A 19,259-nucleotide genomic window follows, 5' to 3' on the forward strand; every position below is an offset into this window, starting at 1 on the left:
TGTCTATGGAGAAAAAAGTTTTTTCTAACTACCCTAGCTGTAGTGAGGGTAGTGATATGAGTTAAGTGCTTCAACAAGGTTCATGAGGTGGGATCTATTTCCGATCTCGATCTGGTCGTTTACTTTAAAGTGAAGATCAAATGTGATTGGAGGAGATTACCTTGCATGGAGTTCAACAGGAGGTGGGTGCATGACACTAGTTTATGCATTCATTGAGGAGCCAGGTATGAGTACAAGTTCCCTCTCTAAGCACGGCACACATAGTCCTGGGTTCCTTAGAAATTAGTTAATAAATTAAAGAGACTTTTAGCTAGTGAAACAAATGAGATTTTAGTCCTGTTTTGTTTTTTGGTACTAGAGAGCCTCCGAAGATGCCCATTCCCAACATTTATTTTACTCTTGGCCACTCTCAAATGTTGTCTCTATCTCGTAGGACATCAACCATCTCCATATTCCATCCTGATCTGTTTGTTTTTTCATGTCTCCACTTAGCCCTCACTCCCATCTAGAGACCAAGCTGCTTGTTTTCAGTCGATCCAGAAAACAGTGAGTGGTTTGGCACTTAGCAACAGCTTGGGAGAGCCTTACTAACATGTCTCATTAGTATTTAGTTTGGTTCTTTTTTCTTCATTCTTTTTTGGGTGTTTTGTAGATCTTCCCACTTCGCCTACGTTTTCATTGACAAATAAAATGTCATATCAAAACAAATCCTCAATCGTTTTGATATGAAATTTTATGAAATGTTTATTTAAATATATGATTGTCAGAAAATTCATCATAAGATATTCATTAATGTGACAAAAAACAAACAAACACAAATAAACTTTTATAAACATTTCACAATGGGCTTAATTGGGGGGGGGGGGTCAAGCGGACATTTAGCTATGTATACCTATAGTGTCAGTGGTTATGCTTTTTTTAGCTCTTTGAGTTCATTTTTGACATCAAATAGGGTGGTATACCATGGTAGAATGTTGGAAAGATGATATTCAACATAAAAATCGTTCTTTTTAAGAGTCCAAAGATCAAAAGATCATAAATTTGCTGGCAGACAAAATTTAGGCATTTACGGACAAACTTTAAATGCCTGTATCTTTAAAATTATTCAAGCTAAGAAGACAAATGAGACCTCTATTTGATACTGCATGAAACAAGATTTGCAAATATTCAGTTAGAATGAAAAGTACACTACTAAAAGGTAACACAATGAAAAAACTAGCTTAATGATTTAATGTATCAGATAACTGTTCATGCATCATCATCATCATCATCATCATCATCAAAAAGCAGAATAAAGACTCATATTCACTGTTGCAACCATGAATTGCAATTTTAAGCTGCTCACAACTTCTAATGCTGTGACCTAATGACGTTGCAATGCCTGCAGTTTAAACGTTCTCTTGTCTTCATAACAATGGGATCACTCTTGTCCCAGAGTCTGTTAATACAATCTGATAGTTTGTCAAATTGTGGCACAATGACGTAGTCCCTTTTGAGGGAGCTAGGGGCTTCTATATTAATGAACCTTGTGCCTTACTTGTGCGGTGTAATTGTGTAAAACAGGTGTTTGTGATTTTGAAAATGTTCTGTGATGACTTAAGTCAAGAATGACAGTTGTTTATAATATTGAACCAAGGCAAAACGAAATAAGACCTTACAATTTGAAAGGTCAAACCAGAAGACCAGCCATTCGAAAACAAAATAATTTTTAACCTATATGAATATACCTTCTCTCTTTTTTATGTCTTTCTCTCTCTCTCTCTCTCTCTCTCTCTCTCTCTCTCTCTCTTTCTTTCTCTCTCTTTCAATGAAGAAAGAGAGAAATGAAATATAATTTGATTGTTTTTAAAACAGTTGAGGCTTTGCATGCTATATGCGATGGGTCAACTAAATGTGCTCCTGATTGTTAAATCTTAAATAAATTTTATATATTTTTATAAAAATGCATTTGTCGCTATTTTTATACAAGTATTCGATTTCAGCATACCATTAATGGCGACGACAGAAAGCTGCCTGCAATGACCATACAAGATGCAACCCATGCCAGACGGTTATAGCCGACGACGTATCGACCCATTTTCATTGATGTTTCCAGCATGGGTCTATCGTTTAAATATCGTTGGATATCATTTATTTCCCGGGGATCTGGTTGCGTTCCCAAGACGTTCCTCAACCAAATAACCTTCTCGGAGAGGCGGTAGAACCACAAAATTGGTTTGTCTTTCTAGATAGATAGATTTCTGATACTGACATAGGAACTTATTTGCCTCAATGCCAGATTCTGTATAGTTGAGCAGACCAATTTTGCCATTTTCTGCAATTAACTCAGCACTGTGCCCTAAAACAACATGAGCATTGGCATGATATCAATCCATGGAATTGAACCAACATGTAGCATGACAAAATTCTTTGAACTCATCAATTTTCACTTTCCTATCTGAGTTAATGATGGTTAAAATGACAGCCATGTGCAGTACCAGTTGATCAATCTTGGCTTTTGATTCACTACTATCGATTCTTTGGGTGAGCAGTTTTCGGTTGGATCTCATTGAGGTTGTGGAATGCGGGAAACAGAAGTGATGCAAACAATTGGGCAGACATAATTTGCAAGCACTGGAGGTAATAATACTTCACACGACTGTACGGAGTTGTAAGTTTTTGTACTGTTGACCTTCGCTCTTTAAATTTCAACAGTTTGTTGTACGATGGAGGAACATCAGCTCCAGCATCTTTCAGTAGTAAACGAATGTCTCTGTAAATCCATTTTTATTTTGCCACTCTCGTAGATGGCAGGTGCAACCTCCAATGAAATGTGTGGGATGGACTCAGTGCATAGGTTAGTATCCCACTTTAACAACCTGTTTGTTTTGAAGGTATTTGTTCTTCAGACCGAAGGCAAACATTTTGGTGGGGGGAGTGTTCTGTGCTTGAGCAGCAGTTTTGGTCGAATCCATATAGTCGTTCCGTCGTCAGTGTTGTCTTCGGTACATTGGTGTGACATTGGAGCACTACCTTCTCATCAAATGACCTGGATGAACTGAGCACTGAACGATTTTTGATTTGTTCCTGCTGAAAGTCTTTGAACACAACTTGGATGTCAGATAGAAGTTTATCACTAGGTGGGATCTCTAGCTTGGATGAGACCTGTTTCACAACTTCATCGAAATCTGGCTTTTTGTTGAATCAAAATCTCTTGCAGTTCTTGAAAATCTCAATGAGAGCAATGTTTGTCATGTCATTCATTACGATTGTGTATTGAAAATAAAATAAAACGTGAGATGTTGAAAAATTGAAAATGAGAAAAATGGAAATATTCTATTATAATGAATAAATTTTGAAAAAAATTAATATTTTTTTCTGGTTTACAGCCAATATTTAACTGAAAATAGCTTTAAAAAAGGTAAAAAAAATCAGGATTTTTCAGAAAACAGTGCAGTTTCATGGTTTTCTGATACCAGATTTGGATTCTGCACCCCAAAAAATGCAGGAAAAGTGGCCTGGATGATGAAATTTGAGTAAGAATAATAAGAATTATCTGGATTTATGATCATTGTGGATTGTCCAAAATTACGGAAAAATGGGCAAGTTCAAATATTTTCAGTATGTTAGAATTAAAATGGTTCCCGAGAGTGATTTTTTTTCACCCAATTGAATTATGATCGCTTTCTATATCTAGATCTTATTTGTGAAGCATGAGAAATTTAATCTCAGGCTTTTTTTGCAATCTTTTGTTAATATATACCGGCTGGAGGCAAATTTTGGGCTTTTTTTATGGAGAAAATGCTCATTTTTATGGTGAATTTTGTGGAAAAAAAACAAACAAAAAAAAAAACAGGTAAAAAACTTGTTCATATGTTCCATTTTTATAATGAAGTAAATTTAGGGAATTTGGCATTATCTAAGGGGCTTATAGGACATATTTAAGGGTTTCTGGAAGAAATTTTGAGCAATTCTTCAGGTAAACCCAAATTTACTTGGTAAAAACACTAGTTGCAATTTCATAAAAATTCGAAATTCACAAACTTCAAACGGGCATATCTTGAGAAATAATTTGAGTTAGGAGACAACTGAGCCCATTTTTTGCAACCTCAGACTCTGAGCTATTCAAATATATAAGTTTCATAATGATTTGAGGAAGTTGCTAAAAATCTTTATGTCCGCTTGCCAGCCCACTGTGCATTTCTAAACAAACCAATTATAATTTTAGTTGAATTTAGATTAATTAAAGAGAATTTGTGCATACCTACCTCTTTTTTCTCTCTTTTTTTTTTTTTAAGCTCAGACGTGAATATTATGTTACTGCCATCATGCTGGTTGTTTGAAAAAGCAGTGTAAGATTGAACGTTCTTGTTAATAAATAATACGAAAAACAAAAAATGGTAGTATAGAAATTGAATATTCTTTTTCTGTGTATCAACCAAACAAGCAAAGGGGAATAACTCTCACACATTTACACTATTAATATACAGTAAAATTCTGTTAACTATTTCATCTGATAATCCCCAAAAATTGCTGCCTTAATTTCTTTTTTTTACCATTATTTCTGAATTCATCCAATTATGGATAAGTGTGGAAGGATATTCCACCTACAACATCCTTTCTGTCTTCTTCCATTTGTGTCAAACTCTTCTTTTTCTATCTTTTTTCCTGTCATAGTCTCTCACAACTAGCTGTTAGTGTTAGAGGAATGCAAGGTTGTTCCATTATAACACCAGCTAACTAGTGAGTTCACTGTTAATCATACCTAATATAAACCTATTATATTTGGCAAATGAAAATTTCACTCCATATTACTGCTAAGTGAATACAGTATCCCTAAGTAGAATTTTCAATTTACTTAGACTTAATGAAAAACATCCTGATCTTTCTAGGAATTTTGTGGAAAATTCTTTAATTAAAATTTTTCCTTTTACTCTTTATCTTTTTAGGGGAAACATATCCGACCTCAACTCCAACTTCAGTTCCCACTCCAGCACCAGCGCAAGCTCCACCGACTGTAAGCTACCAGATTTTCCTTTTCTTTTTTTTTTTTCATCAAAATTACTCTTCAAATTTGAAACTCCAGATCAATGTTTTATATCTACATGGGAGGAGGGAGGGCTGTTTTATATCATATCAACCTTTACTTCTACATATGATGGCATTCAACTTGATCAGATTAAGCCGGCTTCCTCCCTAGCTTGTGCCACATTTCAAGCTATAGCAACCTATATCCTGAACAAGGTCACATAAGATAGCTTACCACTCATGATTCTATCTCCAATGACCAAACAGTTACAGGCTAGAGAGCATTGTTGCCATAGATAAAGTTCCTTTGTTACTTGTTTAAAGAAGGGGATCCAAATCTTAGCCTAAGTTTTTGTGAATTGGTTATATTTTCAAAACCTCGACTTTTGCTTCAATTTTCTTCTTTTAAGGTTAGGGGACAGGTTATTTCCTTAAGATTATTTTCAGTCAACTGAGGTCAGCTACCAACAGCAAAGATGGTTGAGAAGCTCTCAGTAAAATAGTCACTTGTTTGTTTCCAATGAATTGGTTTCCAATCTGTGAATTTTTTTTTGGCATTAAATAATTAAAAAAAAAAAAAAGAAAAAGCTTGATATGCCGTAAGATAGACAAACTAAAAATCGCTGTTAATTTATTGATCTTTTTTTTTATAAAACTATTTTCTTGCAGGTCTTGAGTGATAGTCTTAAACACATGACCATATATGGAGGTGCTGAATTATTCCACCCAACTGTGAAACCTGTAGATCCGTTCTCTGCAGAAAGCGATGCCGCTGCCTTACGTAAAGCCATGAAAGGATTTGGTTAGTGCATTATCTTAGTTTATGTATGTGTGTATGCATTTCTATTTGTGTAAACATCATCTATTTATGATGCTTTTATAGATCGTTGATCGATTGAACCAACCCATTTCAGGTGAAAACATTATTACATAGTTGCGTGTCATATCGAAATTAGTATAAATTCAAAAATTACAAAAATGATCCAGTAGAAAAATAATCACAAGTAAAGAAACAGAATTTATCGAGTTTTATCATGGAAGAGTTGTGCAACCACTTCAGTATGACAAACTGACGTATCTCTTTTCACTTAAATTGACATTTTATTAATTGTTTTTGTATGAACGTGTGTGCATTTCTATTTGTATAAACATGCATCTATTTATGGTGCTTTATAGATCATTGATCTTTTAAACCAACCCATTTCATGTGTTCTTGAATCGTAAGCCATGTTTAGTTTTAGAAGAGTTTCTCATGGGTAGTTATTCTATACAAGTACTGAAGATGAAGAATTCTCAGTGGGCAGCTGTTCTGTACAGGAACTGGACTTTGTAATTTTGCAGCCAAAGAATAAAAGATCCTTCTCATGTTGACATGAAAAAATTATGTGCTAGGATGCTAAAAAGGTTTAATTTTTATGCAGCAATTCTGGTTTCTGATTGGTTGATAGCAGAACGTGAATTAATTTGATTCGTCAGTTACTATCAGCAGCGTTTATAAATAGAATCTCCCAACTTTGAGGGAGCATACCTCATTAGATATAAAAAATATTGCAACATGTGTCTTATTGAAATTAGTTCCAAAAATTACGAAAAATGATCCAGTAGAAAAATAATTAAATAAAAAGTAATAAAGATAGAAATTGAGTTTTATCATGGAAGAGTCATGTGACCACGTCTGCATGACAAACTGACTTATCTTCATTGACTTAAATTAAGAGGCCACTATTTTTAAACAACATAATTTTGGATGATTTTTTTGTTAAAAATCATCTAGCACATCTTTTATTGGATCTTTTTGTAATTTTTTTAATTTATATTACTTTTGATACGATGTGTAAGTACATAATATTTTCACCTGAAATGCATTGGTTTAAAAGATCAATCTACATAAGCACCATATCTATATATGTATATATATCTATATGTATTTTATTTCTATTTGAGTTGATTTGTGTGTATTTGTATGTGTATATGGGATTACCTCAGCTTTTTTTTGCCCTACTGGAAGCAGGCTGTATGATGATATCTTTCTTGATTTAAAGACACACTTGCTTAAGAGACTGAGAAAAAGCAACAGCTAAGAAAAGCCTGCATCCAGTGAGAATATAAAAAACTGATTGTATAATTATAGTTTCCTAAGACTGAAGATGGTTGTCAATGCAATGCAATATATATACACATACTAGTAGGTCGCCCGGCATTGTCCGGTTGTAAAATATGCTTAAATATAATATTTTACTTGATGCAGATTTTGTGTTTATTATTATAGAGGTAATCTTTTCTTGATTATTGTACCCAATATAAAGAAGTGGCCCAGTTTTACAATACGCTTAAATGTACTTTAATTCATGCAGATTTTGCATTTATTATTATAGAGCCAATTCTCTATTGCTTATTATATTGTACCCAATATATTGTAATGATTTCAAAAGTTTTTAAAAAATGACTGAATGTATCCTGTACCTCTACAAGGCCACCATTCGCTCATGCATGGAGTATTGTTGTCACATTGGGGTTGGTGCATCTGCTACTAGTCTCTCACTCCAGAACAGGGTTCAAAGGAGAGTCGCTAATCTAATAGGTTCTGAACTGTCAGTTAGGCTTCAGCCTTTCTCCCACTGATGAAATGTTGAATCCCTCTGCCTGTTTTACAAGTATTTTAATGGAATATGCTTTGAGGAAATACAAGCCCTTATACCCTCTCGACATAAATACTTTTGACAGACCTGACAAGCAGCAAAATCCCACCTCCACACAGAGATTCCCAGATGCCAGAAAACCTTCTACTCTGATAGTTTCTTCCTCAGCACTGCTAGACTTTGCAACTCCCTCCCAGGTTCCTGCTATCCCAATTGTACTGACATGTAAAAGTTCAAGTGTAATGTAGGCAGACATCTTGCTGCTCAACTCCCTACATAGTATCCCTGCAATTATGTCCCAGATAGTAGCCCCCTATATCAAAGTGGCACCGAGCCTTATTTGGGGTGATAAGGCAATAAAAAAAAGGGTACCATCAGCGAGAATCAAAGCCAAAAACATTTAACACTCCAACCTTAGTCATTACCATTTCAGCTCCTGACAGATGGATAAATAACATTAAAAATTCAGTGAATTTGATCTATAAATGTATATTTGCGCATGCGTGGAAGTAACAGATTCAATCAGCTTGCCAAGTTCAAATCTCCTATATATCAAGTTTCAAGTCTGTAGACTAAAAATTCACATTTATATATATATATATATATATATATATAAAAGTGAACATATCTGTGTACATTTCCCTACGCAATAACTCTGTCAATTTTAAGTTTACAGACTCAAAATTTGATATACAGGGTACTGAGATTTGGGAAAATCTTTGTGATTGGTTTTCGGCCAGAAATTTGGCTGTTAAGGGACCAAAGTTCAACGATTTGACCTTTGAGAACTCTACCGAACTCCTTCGCCAGTTTTGGATATAAACAATTGAAATTTTAGATATAGGTTCCTTGGACAGGGATCTAACTTAGTAACTTGATTTGAGCCCAAAACAATAAATGTTAAGAGATCATAATAGGGGTCAAATTTTTTAAAAATTTGAACTCTGCGGTCTCTTCCAAATTACTCAGACAATTTCTGGTCTAAACATTTGAAATTTGACATAAAGGGTATTCAGAGATGGGGCAAACTTTTTAATCGGTTTGGGTCGAAAATATTTAGTTACCAATATATAAATGTATACATATATATGTATGTTTGCATGTCTGCCTAAAACTTTCAACAGAGGCGATGGATTTTACCAAGATCAGTATCGTTTTGAAGTTCGACCTTTCAGATGACAAATATCGAAGAATTGGCTAAAAACATTGATATCTTTACCTTCAACTGGGCACTTTTCTACAGGGAGTGGTCGCTTTTTTCACCGATATTTTTTAAAGTCATCCTCTTCTTTTTATTGTCTAGCCTTAATTTAAACATAAGTCACTTCCGGTTTGGCGGTGGTCGTAACAGCAAAGACGTCAGACTTTTTTTCCCATTCTTTTCCTCCTTCGCGGTACGGGTTCGTGCCTGTCTTCCTATTAGCACTTTTTTTTTTTTTTTTTTTTTATTTAGCTGAACATACACATCCAAACACCCAGGCAACGCCGGGCTGAAATGCGTATATATATATATATATATATATATATATATATATATAGGCATAAACCTGAAGAGTCCTAGAGTGGATGAAACGCGGAATATTCAGTGTAGCTTAATCGCCATATATATTTTATAACTTACTAACTAGCTCTACCTACGTATTGAGCACTTTTGAAGTAAATACTTAAAAGTTTACGCATAAATTTATACTTTCGTATATTAATTTTATGTGAGTAAATGAAGTAGTTATATATATATATGCATGTGCTGGAACTTTTTCATCCTAAATGCTATACAAATATGCACAATGTGGAAAATGGTCTGATGTATTTCTTTTGGCCTTTTGATGAACAAATGTAAACTATTTTTGTTTTGAAATCGATTTTTAAATATATTTGCATTCAAAATTGAAAAATAAACCTGAGAATTAATGTAAATCCTATTTACTTGTACATTATTGCAGGTACTGATGAGGCAACCATTGTTAGCATTCTCAGCCGGAGGAGTAACAAGCAACGTCAGGAGATTGCTCTTATGTTTAAAACAATGTACGGCAAAGTAAGTAAACAGTTTTTAAAAAGTTAACAATATTTTGATTCATAAGTTCTCACATTGTGTTGATGGTAAAAGAAAAATTGGCCCACGAATTGTACATCTTCAATAACAAAAACCAAAATGAATGATAATTAGTGCTTGTTTTTTATTGTTTTTTTTAAATCGTGATTTTATTAAAAATTATATTTTATAAAATAGGTATAAAAGTTTATAACGTAGATTCCATGAACAAAGCTTCTTTCTTAGAACTACACGCCTGTGGAACTCTGTTCTGTCTGCCTGCTTCCCACCTGACTACAACCTGGATGTCTTCAAGTCCAATGTAAACAATTTCCTGATAAACCGCCCCCTTAAGTAGACATTTTTATTAAATCCCCACACTAACGTACTGTACATGCAATAACCCACGCCAACTGAGTGGCTTCCGGGCCTTGATAAAAAAAAAAAAGTTAAAAAAAATAAACTCTCAGATAAAACTTTATAACAATAAATAATAAATTTGACTTGACTTAACACTTTACTGCGGTTTCATGAAACATCCAATTGTCAGAATTGTATAATTAAAAGTTTTTATATATTTGAATACATTTCTTATTAATACACTTCTGATTGTAACTGTTCTATGTTACTTTGAACATGTCTCTTAACCCTCTGGGGTTGTGGGAGTGCTGCATTATTTCATGCAGCATGTTTTGGGCAAGAATAACCTGGTGGCATCTGTCTTTCTCCAGGCTCCGAGCACATATGGCACCTGATATTACCAAATGGTCACCCATTTTAGTATTGGCTAGGCTCAACGTTGCTTAACTTCGATGATATAATGGGAACCGGTGTGTTGACGTGATTATGCTGTATGTTTGTTACTTTGTGATAAGCCAAATTGTTAGTTATTATTGTTATATATATATATATATATATATATATATATATATATATATAAAAATGTATGTCTTTGCATATATTTTATATTCTTTATGTTTACCAATCTTTTTAAATTTAAAACTCCATGATTGTTAAGATATAACAATAAAGCATACTGCAGTTAAATGGGCTGGTAAACGGCAAAACAAAATAAAACAAATACAATAAGCAAAAGTTCAGCTAGAATTCATCACTGCCAACCGTCTCTCTCAACTTCCAGCATGTGTTCTGCCAACCACCTTTGCTAACAGGAATTTTATTAGAAAACTGACCCCATTCCATTTGCATATGTGTGCAGTGGAAGATGAGATCTCGAGAGATTCCACGAGACCACACCTTATGAATTCATGACTGCCATCTTTAATTTCTCTTTTTCTCAGATCGAAGGTAAGGTAACACACACACGCAGGCGCTTTCTTCTTTGATTATTAGATTTAACTCTACATTCCCCACTGGTCTCCTACAAAGGGGGATTGGCTGGACTACTTCATCTTCATTGGAGCTCTCAGAAGAGGTGTTGGAACCATTGGACGTACAGTCATACCATCAAGCTGGACTTCTTCATCCTCATCGGAGCCCTCAAAAGAGATGCTGGAACTATCGGCGTCAGCATTGAAGTTCGCAGTTGTACTATCACGGGGAATAGGTCGGATCCACAGGTCATCATTGGATGATTCACCATTACTGCTATTTGCCAACTGGTTCGTATTTAGGGAAGGCCGGCTATCCTCCACGTAGCGTGGGGTACCATCCACTAGCACGACTTACTGATTGATGATACCAGTGATTCGCCCTCTTTCAAAGCTGTTGGTGCATCGATTATTTGGAGGGTTCACCCAGAAAGTGTCCCCTAACTCACATGACCCTCAGGTTTCTTGCAGATCAGGCAGACGGGCATCAGTGTCCTTGATGCGCACTCGATAGCAATGAATAGCATTGGTGGGTGCACTTGCAGCAGTCATGCCATCCTTTAGTGTTGCATCATATCTATAGACCGCCTCTGCGATTGTGCATTGTTTTCTTGTCACGATCCTCTTCACGCTTCGATGGCACTGCTCTGCTATGCCATTGCCACTCGGTATATATGCACATCTGTGTCTGAGCTGGATTCCCCACTTGTCTATGAAACATCTGAACTCCCCACTGCAGAAAGCCATGTCATTGTCTGTGAGGATCTCTTCAGGCGGTCCCATTTCATAAAATATGGACTCCAATTCACGGATTACACTGGAGGAATCCTGTCTTATTAATGGGTGCCAGATCGCAAACCTTGTCAGTCTACAATCGATCAGGGTGAGGAAGTGCTGGCTGCTGTAGTGGGTTATGTCCATACCCAGTCGGCTCCAAGTCGTGTCTACTCCCAGCTGACCTTTCCACCATCTTGCCTGGGTGGGGTCAATTGACTGGCATGTTTGGCACTCCTTGACTACCGCTTTCACTCCACTTTTGGACACCGACGGATTGGACAACTGCACAAAATAACATGTCCGTCTCACTCCGGGGTGTCCACTGAGGTGGTGTATCTTTCTGATTTCATCCTCCACCTCAATAGAGGCGGCACATAGTGGTACTGGCTCGGCTTTCTTCTTCATGGTGTCATACCATCTCTGTGGCATCCGAGTGAGCCTATCAGCAAGGTTGCAATTTGAAGTGACCAGTACTGTAACCACAGACAGGTTGTACTCTGTTACTACCTTTTTTACGGTTTCCAACCTCCGTCTGATCAGCATCTCGCTGACTGCTTTAGTGCACACCCTGGTCTTGCCTTTCAGTGTATCTGATATCCAGTGGTACACTCATAGCGAATCCGTGTGTATGCGTAATTTCCTGACTTTCCACTGGAGTGCTAGATTGATACCTTTTATCACCGCATCGAGCTCTGCCAGGTTGATATAAGCAGCGTCATTCGCCGATCGCAACCAGCAGGCGTCTTCAATCGCAGCCCCATTCTTCTCCAACAGCACACCAATTGCTAGAGAGCCTGCATCCACCCACACATTCAGTTTGTCTCCCTGCACGCACCAGTGTCCTTTGGCGGGGTCATCCTGCTTTACCTTTGTGATGATCTCCTTCACCATGCAAACCAACAGATCATCGGCTGTTTCATCATCCCAGCCTTTCGTGACTGCACTTGCCCTCCTTTTTATGATGCCTGTTGCCACACAAGTCCATCTACACACTGGTAGGTGCTCCACAAGTTTTCCACACTGGGAGAATACTGCTCAGCTTGTGAAGACATCGGGCACTTCAGGAACTACAGTGCCATGCCTCCATTTCAAAGTTCCTCGCTCCTGTCGAATGTTCAGGCCCAAGACATGGACGCCATTCTCCAAACATTCTGAGTCTTTGCACGTCAAACCAAACTCAGCCAGTTTGAACCTTACACGTGATGATGACACAATGTTTTCATTCACATATATGTCATCAAGCTATGCCGACATCCCATCTTTTATTGTTTCTTCCTGTGACAACACAGCATTAATGATGGTCTTCATTATTTGGGGTGCCGCTTTCAGCCCGAAGCCTAGTCTGGTAAGACAGTACCTCCTGCCAGCAAACACCACCGTCTGAAATGGCCACATTGTTTCACTGATTCAGACCTGAAGGTATGCTTTTCTTAGATCCAGCAGGGACACATTGGAACACTGCTGACGCCACTCTCGTAGCTTGCTGGCACAAACATTAGCATCTACTGTGAACGCATCAACATGCATGTTCAGTTCGCGATAGTCCATCACTGACCTCACTTTGCTTTGTTGTGCTGAACGACTATCATCAACGGAATCAGGCCTCTAGGGGGTCTAAGTTTCTCATAGGGGAAGGAAATTAACCAGCCATACTTAATCCAATCACGAAGTTCCTCTTCGTATGCAGGCCTCATTTGGTCAGGCACATAGTACTCCGTTACTTCATTTCGCAGTTTAGCTAGCTCCTGGTTTTCCGACCACTTCCACGCGGCTGTCCAAGCCTTCTGCTGCTGGTCAAATTCAACAATAAAGTCTGGCTGATCAATCTTCAAAGCAGCTCACACTGGAACCTTCTCCTGAAGCTGTACCCCCCCCCCCCCGTCTGTGTTATGTGAGCACCACCTAGGACTCTGATGGCATCATAGCCTAGAAGCAGGTCAAAGCTCAGCGGTTTCTCGAGTACTACCAGTGCTTTGACGTTAGCCGAACTTCCAGTTCTAGTGTGAATGGTCACAGCGCCCACCCCACATGTCCACGTCACTCCACTAAAGATGGTTTATCTAGTAGTCTTCTTCTTCTAAGTGCGACAGAGGTCCGCGCTCACTATGGTGCAAGAGCACCCCGAGTCGAGGAGTGCTGAGCACAATGTCTCATTGATATAGACCTGAATGGTCGGAAGCGCCTCGTCTAATTTTTGTTTAGGGAAGAGGTCGACGCTGGAACCTTGTCCCCGACCCCGTTTCCCCAAACAATCCCGGGCCATATGACTAGTCTCATTACGTTGGTAGCAGTGAACAGCTGTCAGTCGCTGCCGGCAGTTCCTCGCTATGTGGCCCTGGCCATTGCACCTATAACACACGACTTCACCACTCAGGCCGGGCCCCTGGGATGGTCTATCATCACTTGATACAGGCTGTGCAGCAGCAACTACCGGTTCTCTCATCTCATAAGTATACTTCATCATGGTCCTGGCCCGGTCTACCAGGTCATTAAGGGACAATGAAGCTATGCTTGAGCTAGCCCCCAGGAGTTGCTTTGCTCCAGTTGGGAGCCCTGCCAAAAATTTGCATGCCAAGACCCGCTCAGGCAGCCTACCAAACAACACTGTCAACTTCGTCAGCTCGGCCAAATAAACGTTGACAGTTTCGCCGGGATGTAAGGTTCTTGCCTCAAATTGCTCCCAAGCAGTAGCGGGGTCGATAGCAAATGCCTTGATCCTTTCATAATCCTGTTTTTCCTCGGGACTAAGCTGGTGATATACCACGAAAGCCCCCCCTCCCCGGACAGACGTAGAGGAACCACGTATTCAATGCTCTTCATACTAGACAACAGGCAATGCAGTTCCACCTTCTCCAGCCAGTCAAATACCAGGGTTGAGCCGTCGAATTCTGGTATTAATTTAAGCTCGAACTTGTCCTCCATTACGCCGAAATAGCTTGCAGTTAAATGGGCTGGTAAACAGCAAAACAAAATAAAATAAATACAATAAGCAAAAGTTCTGCTAGAATTCGTCACTGCCAACTTTCTCTCTCAACTTTCAGCACATGTTCTCACCACCACCTCTGTCAACAGGCATTTTATTAGAAAACTGACCCCATTCCATTTGCATACGTGTGCAGTGGAAGATGAGATCTCGTGAGACTCCACGAGACTACACCTTATAAGTCCATGGCTGCCATCTTTAATTTCTCTTTTTCTCAGATCCTATCCGAAGGTAAGTTGTATAGCTCCATAACACACACACATGCGCGGGGCGCTTTCTTCTTTGATTATTACATTCATCTTTACATATACATAAAAAAAATTGCACCTCTGATGTATAAGACAAGATAATTACCCACAGTAAGTAGCAATTACTAAAACTCTCCCAAAGCTGGAGATTCTTTTTTTTTTTTCACAAAGCAATTACCACATATCAAGGCCCGGTGGCCACTCGAGGATAAGGGTTAATATGTGTATTGTAGCCATTAGGACAGTAGCATAGTAATCGTTTGTGGTAGGAATTTGGTATAACCAGATTATTTATGAGGACGGTTCAATAAGAACTTGTTTATGTTGGACTTCAAGGCGACAACATTGTCGTCAGCTGGAAGGCAAACCAATGGAATAGGTGAGTTGGGTTTGTTTTTTTTTTTGTTTTTTAAGAGGTGGGGATACATCGTATGCATTTTTTTTTTTACATAGGCATCACCACATTATCAAGGCCAAGAGGCCACTCAAGGATAAGGGTTAAAGAGTGTACAGTAGAAATTGGACATTATAGTAATCATTAGTAATGAAAATTTGGTAAAGTTGATAACTTATATGGAACGGCTCATCAAGAACTTATTTACATTAGACTTGAACACAACCATATTGTAGTCAGCCGGAAAGCAGGAAAACGGAAGACAATTCCACAGGCGTGCATTTTCCTCTTTGTTTTTTCTGATGAGCCCAGAGAGGATATATACAGTATTGAAATACAAATATCAGTTGTTCCCCCATGGACAAAACAGTAAATATGCTGAAGTTTTGTTTTGAAACAAATGTTTGGTAAGATGAATAAAATCTTGGACTAAGAAAACTGTTAGATATGGAGGAGTATAAAAAGGCTCTAGCAATGCAGGGAACTGGTTGTTGTATTGGTGTGATGAATGAACAAAAATGAACAAACGAAAGAAGGTCTTATTTGTTATTTTTTAACTTTGTATATCCATTTATTTTACAAGGTAGTCATAATATAAATCAGTAAATATGAACTCACTGTTTTGAAAAAGAGATGATATTCTCGAAATATTAAAACCTCCACCATCCTGGTTATATCAAACAGTAAGTTCAAGGTCATATTTACTGATCTGCATTGTGATTATCTTGAAAAAGAGATACTCAAAGTTAAAAATTAACAAAACAAATAAGACCTTCTTTCGTTTGTCCATTTTTGTTTATATGTCACATCAATATAACAACCAGTTCCCTGCATTGCTATAGCCTTCTTATATACCTCCATATCTATTTACCAGCGATACTTCAAACAAACTATCTTTCTCTATTATATATCAATAACACAAAGATTAATTTCTCAGAATCCGAATAAATCCTATCCAAGACAGTTGATTTTGCACACAAGAAGGGCTTGATATCCCTCCAGATATAGTTTTATAACAATCGAATAACTGGTCATAACACTTTTCTTGTATTCACCCAGTACTGGCCATTCTGCCTTCCATTGAAAGTCAAAGTTTATGGGGAGTAAAAAGTTCACATGCATCCACCAGTTTTCCTTGACACTTCCTCTTTTAGAGGAACTCAATTCACCTCGTCTAGGGTAAATGCAGTATAATAAATAAAAACCAGTCAACATGTATTTCCCAATTGTGGGAGATGACATACAGCACCTAGTGTTTCTGAATAGTCACCTATCTGGTACTGACCAGGCTCAACATGGTGATTTAATAGGAACTGGTTTGTCAACATAATTATGTCGCCAGTGTTGTTCAGTTTTAAATTTAACATTTTTTCTTAGTGTCATCTATTTTACAGCTGAAAGATTATAATGAAAATAAATTAGGATAATGAGTATAAAAGAAACAGAATTCGAAGTCTGAAATAATAAAGCTCCCCAGCGAAACAACAACAGTAACAAAAACAATAACAACAGTATTTCGGTGAATTTTAAAACCTGCATTTGTTTGTACCAATTGTGCAAATTTATTTTCATCATCTCATCTGAGAGAGTACAAGGATGCAGAAATGTAATTACATTTTCATCGAATCAAATAAGCTGTAAAACTACTTTTTGCAATATTTGCTTAGTATTTCCAAATCGTCACACATTCTGTAATGATCATGCTTAACTTTTGTGATTAAATTGGAACTGATATAACAACATAGTTATGCTGTATATATAATAATAAATAATTAAAAATAAAGCCCCTTTTATTTATACATGTTTATAATCTTCCAAGTATACAATGCAATCAAATTTTGAATAAATGTATGTTGTTTTTTTTTTTTGTTTTTTTTTGTAGGATATAATTGATGACTTGAAGTCTGAGTTGAGTGGTCATCTTGAAGAAGTCATTATGGCCCTGTTTAAGCCAACAGCTTATTATGATGCTTGGTCAATTAACAATGCCATTTCTGTAAGTAATAATTATCTATTTTGTCCATTTCAAACATGCTTAGATGTTAACACTCTTAATTCATAACCAGATGAACATAATGTCAGACCATTAGGGCAAAATAAATCGTTCATTCTGATTGGCTAATAAAATAATGAGAGAAGTTCAAATAGAAAATAAGACATGGTGAAACAATCAAGAATAAAATAAATTTAAGTTTTTTATTTCTACTTAATTTATAAACAACGAATAAATAACGTTTCTGAATTTTTGAGTTGAGAATTGATTATTCATATTTGAACTATTGTTCTCATCTTGAGTGTCATTTTCACATTTCGGTAGATGTAACCACCAATCTTCTTTAGGTTGTCTGCAAGGACCCATCGCATAGTGGATAAAGTACTTGGTAAAATTCAGTTACACACTTCTGGAAGTTGAAAGTTCAATCCTCAGTGTGGGCAACACTCAAACTACAAGTGTAATTACTTATGGCTTCTATCCAATCATGGTTGATAGAATTAGAACATCATGCACCCCGTAAATTAAATGAAGAGTTCCATTTGCAATTTTGTGCAAATTCTAGAGTTCAACAGAATAGTTTAAAAAGTTCAACGTCATGTTACGTCAACCAAAGCATTGTGAAAATGCCACACAAGATAAGAACTGTTGCCAAATAATATTTAATATATATATAGCATTGATCAGAAGTTTTATATTTTCATTTTTGCTTTTTTTATTATGCAGTTGATTGTTTTTTTTTTTGTTTTGCTTTTCAGGGGCTTGGCACCAAAGAATCTATTCTTGTGGAAATTCTTTGTACAAGAACCAATTCCGAAATCCATGAAATTGTCAGCAATTATAAACAACGTAAGCAAAAATTTCTTCCCATTTAAAAAAAATTACTTTCTTCCTCAACATTTTGCCACTGACTCATACTGGAAGTCTGAAATCAGAGCTGCCCTCAGTTACTCTCAGACGTTCAGACATTCTGAACTCTTTCGAAACATCAACTAAAAGCTTTGAGTTTTGATAGAGAATAGGAACAGGTATTTGATGAAAATATTCTTATATATATATATATATATAGTAAAATATTTTATTTATACAAACATTTTAGCTACACATTTGCAAATATGTTTCAGTTTTAGCAGAAAATTAGCCAAACTTCCTCAGCTGATTACTGGCTAGAACTGAAAAATATTTGTAAATATGTAGTCAAAATGTTTGTATAAATAAAAAAAATGATCATTTCTTTTTTCAGTCTTTTTTGTAAAACATTTACAGAAAGTATTTAGCCGACATGTGTACCATTGATGACCCAAAGCTACATGGTAGGTTGCTTTAGTCATGGAGGAGATAATTGGATGGTGACATGATGCTGGTGTGCAGCACAAGCAAAATGGCAACAGGCAGAAAAAGTTGGAAGTCATTCTTGAAACCTCTAACCTCAATAATTCTCATTCACAGTAACTATTCAGGTTTATCGTTTATGTTCCCTTTGACAGAGGTTCGACAAATAATAAAAAATAAATGAGAAATAAAATTATATAAATAATTAGAAATTTATTACTTGATTTTTTTTAACTATTACCTACATATTTTGCAGATTACGGAAAAGATTTAGAGAAAGACATCATGTCAGATACAAGTGGCCATTTTAAACGCCTTCTGGTTTCTTGTCTTCAGGTAGGTGAAGTTATATATTTCATGTTAATATTTTACAGGGGTGAAATAACCAATGAGGTTTTAACAAGGTTAATACAAGAGTGCTCAATATTGAAGAAGAGCAAGATATACTTTTTACTTGTTTTACACAAGCATTACTATGTCGCTACACATTCATGAGCATGTTTTGGTCAGCGAGTTACTA

The 19,259-nt window shown here is 36.7% G+C and overlaps 1 protein-coding gene across 5 annotated transcripts in view; it reads left to right on the forward strand.

The window, feature by feature from the left end:
* The window catches only part of LOC145247995 (annexin A4-like), a 149,913-nt gene that overhangs the window by 108,390 nt on the left and 22,264 nt on the right, over positions 1-19,259 (forward strand). For all 5 annotated transcript variants that reach the window (XM_080109667.1, XM_080109668.1, XM_080109669.1 and 2 more), the window contains 6 exons: positions 4,929-4,996; positions 5,677-5,809; positions 9,590-9,684; positions 17,297-17,410; positions 18,166-18,256; positions 18,996-19,075. In XM_080109667.1, the coding sequence (XP_079965793.1) occupies positions 4,929-4,996; positions 5,677-5,809; positions 9,590-9,684; positions 17,297-17,410; positions 18,166-18,256; positions 18,996-19,075 (581 nt within the window). The remainder of the gene's footprint in view (positions 1-4,928; positions 4,997-5,676; positions 5,810-9,589; positions 9,685-17,296; positions 17,411-18,165; positions 18,257-18,995; positions 19,076-19,259) is intronic.

Source organism: Euprymna scolopes, chromosome 26 (genome assembly GCF_053919585.1).
Source record: "Euprymna scolopes isolate OS-2025 chromosome 26, ASM5391958v1, whole genome shotgun sequence".
Lineage (NCBI taxonomy): Eukaryota > Metazoa > Mollusca > Cephalopoda > Sepiida > Sepiolidae > Euprymna > Euprymna scolopes.